This window comes from Cibotium barometz, chromosome 7 (genome assembly GCF_041138505.1).
Source record: "Cibotium barometz isolate CiBa-2024 chromosome 7, ASM4113850v1, whole genome shotgun sequence".
Taxonomy (NCBI): domain Eukaryota; kingdom Viridiplantae; phylum Streptophyta; class Polypodiopsida; order Cyatheales; family Cibotiaceae; genus Cibotium; species Cibotium barometz.
The window spans coordinates 56,327,144-56,331,546 of NC_141052.1; the positions used below are offsets into that span (position 1 = coordinate 56,327,144).

The 4,403-nt window shown below is 48.7% G+C and overlaps 1 protein-coding gene across 1 annotated transcript; it reads right to left on the minus strand.

The window, feature by feature from the left end:
• Positions 1-247: 247 nt before the first annotated feature.
• Positions 248-4,158, minus strand: LOC147637219 (protein argonaute PNH1-like). The gene is made up of 4 exons (XM_086801024.1): positions 3,888-4,158; positions 2,429-3,773; positions 932-1,968; positions 248-838 (listed from the first exon to the last, which is right to left on the minus strand). The coding sequence occupies exons 1-4, from the start codon at positions 4,156-4,158 to the stop codon at positions 456-458; spliced, it is 3,036 nt and encodes a 1,011-aa protein (XP_086657150.1). The 3' UTR covers positions 248-455.
• Positions 4,159-4,403: the final 245 nt, after the last annotated feature.

Below are 4,403 nucleotides of genomic sequence, written 5' to 3' on the forward strand. Positions count from 1 at the left end.
CCCCTCCGAGTCGCGATGCCCCCTTGCATGACATTGACTTGTAGACTGTAGTCATAAAAGATTATCCCCTACTCATCCCCTAGTCTATGAATGTATTGTAGCTCTCTCTCTTTCTCTCTCTCTAGCAATATTAAGATAACTAAACACATCAAACCTTTTACTAATAATAAGTATTTACACTTTACAAGGATGATTAATAAGTATTTACACTTTACAAGGATGATCAAAAATTGTGCAGGCAGCTTGCTCTACGTGACTTGTCTACAAATGGCAAGAACTCCCCAAACTCACCGATACGCGAGGTTACAGGTAAGCACCTCAGTGATTGGGGCTATACAAATAGTAGTATATTGAGAGTTTACGTGCGGAATACGTGATGTGATCACCATGTAACGATGGGGTGCAACAATTCTTCTCAGAGATCACCATGTAATGATGGGGTGCAGCTATTGTTGTCAGAAGTAGTACATGAAGTTTTTGACCTTTTGATGGATGTCAGGGAGAGTAGGGACTACAGATTTGCTGTAGTTTAGCTTCGGGCGCATCGCTGCCTGCAAGTGGTAGCGAGCTCTTAAAGCGGCGTGGTGTGCGTAGTAGGCGGGGGGCACAATGGAGACGGAACGAGTGCATCTGGCATAGGTGTAGCAGAGGTGGTAGATGAGGCTTTGGAGGTCATCCGATTGGAAGCCGATCTCATCCCATAGGACGTGGTAGTGGGCAGGTTTGCTGGTTCCCCTCTCTCCGGCATGGCTACAGAGGTAGAAATTTAGCTTATCTGTGGGGTGGGTGATGGTGGTGTCAACGACGGTGCCTGGCAAGACGTTGTTCATGTGGTGAGGTCGATCTGTATGCTGATGAGGATGGGATGCATTGTGAGGGTTTTGCTGGCTTTGGGGAAGATGATGGTCACGCTGGCTATGGTGCTGGTGATCAATATCGTGATGTGTTGGAAAGAGCCTTGTGTTATGCCTCTTCTGCACAATTACGAGTGTGATTTTGGGGTTGTAGCCCTCTCCTCCCACCTCGCGTAAGGCTTCTTTCAGCATCTTCAGCTCTGTTGCAAGCACACAGGAGAATTGACCCTCGCCCACTCCATCTCTGAAGAAGAGAACCCTCTCGGGGACCTGCTTGGATTTCTCACAGAAGCTTTGCCAGAGCTCTTTCACCATCTCTGCGAGGTCTTTAATTATTTCTGACCTGCACTCCTGGGCTCTCCTGCGAGCAACATATCTAGTCGGGGACGGCCAATCGGAGCTTGCCACGACGGCGGCTATGGAAGGTGATTTGTCATCTTTGGAGGGAGGGTGAGAGACGTCAGCTCCAAAGATGATGGTTGGCTTGTCAAGCACGCTACATAGCTGAGGTATATCACGAGCGAGCGCCACATTGCGACCTCCGAGCTTAGCGTTGATCTTGAGGGCGAGGTTTGCGAGAAGCTGAGGGTTGGCGTTCTTCACATTCGCCGACAGACAGCACTGGGTGACGACTCCGAGGTCGACGTCGCAGTATCTCTTGATGGCGCCATAGCTGTTGTGCTTTTCTCGCATGACGCATATAAGGAGCTGGAGGGGCTGCTTGCTTTCGTCCTTGATGCTGCGGAGGACCTGCTGAAGCTTGGTGGCGACGAGATAGTCATGGGAGCGGGAGACGGGCTCCACCGCAAAGCTCTCGCTCATCCACACACCCATCTCCAGGCACCTTTCCCTCAGCTTGCATGCGAAGGTCCTCATCTCCTGCAGGCTGGTGTGCGAGTCGAAGCTCACCATGGCCCACTCGCTGACGCTGCATCCCTCCACCACCTGTGCACCCACCTCCGTCATGCTCCACTTGCCGGCATCGTAGTTGGGTGTTATCTCCGTCACCACCCCCGCCCCCCCGTATCTTAGAGTCGGAGGTGGAAGCTGGCGGGCTTCCACCAGCGTCGGTTCGGTGCTCACGCCAATTCCAAACTCTCTAAGAAATTCTCCCCTGCATTAGAATAAAGACCAACAACATTTTTTTCACAATAAACTCAGTATTTTTTCTCTTTAAAATTGAGAAATCCCATTGAAATTTGGCTTTTTACATAAATTTTTGGTTATAAACCCGATGATGATGTTTTTTTTTTCAATTACAAAGACGACCTTTAAAAATTATCTTTATTCTACTCGGTTAAAAAAAAAGTTTTGTTTGGTCAAACTTCAAACCTGAAAAGCTCGTGAAAGCATAAAGGATTTTCGAATTAAAAAGTGAAAATGTGTGTATTTATTTAATTAAAAAATAGTTCAGGTGACATTCAGGGCTTTTTTGTCCTCTGTACGTGGAGACTAAATAATTAAAAAAACTCATATATATATATATATATATATATAACCTTAAATAAAATCCTTTTAATTGAACTCACGTGTTATCTACAATTTCACTTAAAGAATAATTATGGAGAACTTACTTAGCTGGACCGTGCTCATGATCCATGATTATCTGAATGATCTCTTGCCTTTTGCGAGGCTCCATGTTAGTCAATTCCCTCAGACTATGTTTGTCACGAACGCTCAACTTCCCTCGGAACTTTTGGCCCTCTGAAATCCTACAGACCTCCATGGGTAGATAAGTGGTCCTGCTAGCTCTCATCTGCAAGCAAGGCAGCTTCTTGTAGCAAACTGAGAAGTTGTAAGTCTCTTTGAAGTACTGTACTATAGTCTTCTCCTCAGCAGCTTTCATGTTCCCTTCACCTGCCCCATGATAGCTAAACACCAAGTCTTCAGTTCGGCCCTGAGATAAACCAACAATTTTGTATCTCCTCTCTGACTTATGGTGAATCACCTCCACTTTCAGCTTATCAAAAGCCTTCCTGGCACACTCCCATATCCTAGGAGACATTTCCTTATCGGGATTGAAACCCCGGACTTCCTCCTTTAGGAAGTCTATAACAGGAATGCTCTTGCAGAAGGGCATGGCGGAGAGGTCTACAATGCAATGGATCCCAATTTGGGTAGGACGGAGGCTTTGTGAGAATCCGCTCCAAGCAGTGAAGGTGCTGCTGCTCATGCATGCCTCATGGAAGCCTTTGGAGAAGAAGTACTTACCTAATGTGGTAAGGTGACGGGAAGGGTTTTCTCTAAAGACAATAGAGAGAGCTTGAAGGGTATCCTGAGGTATAGGGGTAGCGCTTGTGCAAGCTTGAAGGTAATCCAAGAGTGCTTCATAGGGGCGAGATGCCACTTCTTGAATCTCTAGCTGAAAGTCTTTGGAATACTTATCGTTTTCTGCAGAGAGATGAACTGTACATTTGAAGGATGTGAAGGGCAGAGACCCTGCCGTGTAGAGGGCGTGACCTCCGTCATACACCGGCAACCTTCCGTCAAGCTCTGCCCTGAACTGCTCTACAAACTCTCTCTCTATCACCAGCGCCATTGCTTTCGAAATGGGTTCACCATCTGGTAGAGCAGGTGTCATCACCAGCTTGTACTGAAAGATCATTTTAGAATTGGTTAAGTCGACCAGGAACTGGTTGGTTGCAACCATGATCTTCTTTCCCAGGGTGCCCATTTTAGGCCGCCCAATATGAACAGAATTAGAATGATCTTTGCTCTGGCTGGGTTTAGCGGTGTCAGCTTTTGTAATGGCGGCCCTAAGGATGGAAGAGGGGCCCTTTTTTATGCAGCTTTTCACCAGCTGGGGCTTCTTGACGGCAGGGCCAGCTGGTTGGCGGACATAATGCGCCACGCTGGGACCAATAGTATTGTAGCTGATGCTGTTCATGGCGTTTGTAGGAAGAGGCAGAAGTCCATCTCCTGCATATTCACAGAACGCCTTGGTAGAGAATCAGTAACACGCATTAGCCTCATCAATTATATTGCAATGCAGCAATGGAGATAAGCCGTGAGGTACTATATTACGCTCGTTACCTCTGCCTGATCTGGCTCCTAGATCCGGAGCGATAGCTTCAGTACTTGTGTGTGGACGTCGCTGCAGCACCGACAAATGATCAATGCCGGAGGAGCGGTGGTGGCGGTTGCCGGCGGCGGCTCCATGTGCCCAGATGGGCACAACTGGGGCGGAAGGCGAGAGGGGGGCAGGCACTAAGAAGCCTGCTCGGTCAGGAGGGCGGTTATATGCGGAGAAGCTGCCAGAGGGGGCACGCTGCCGTGCGTCATCGTCGCCGCGTCGGCCCTCCATAGGTTCCGGCTGCAATCCTGCTTACTGGTGGGGAAGGCTAGGGCTCTCACAGCCTATGCGGGCTTATGGCTGTCTAGGCATCATCGCCCGTCCCTCGGCCCCTTCCGCCGTACACGCTACTGGGCATTCTCCACCTTGGGAGATGTCGCTCATGTTTTGGTCACACTCCCATTTGTAAGATTTTCATTGGCCAATTGCTTCACGGCCGGCTCCAAGGATTCCGGAAGTGATTGCCATAGGCCTAA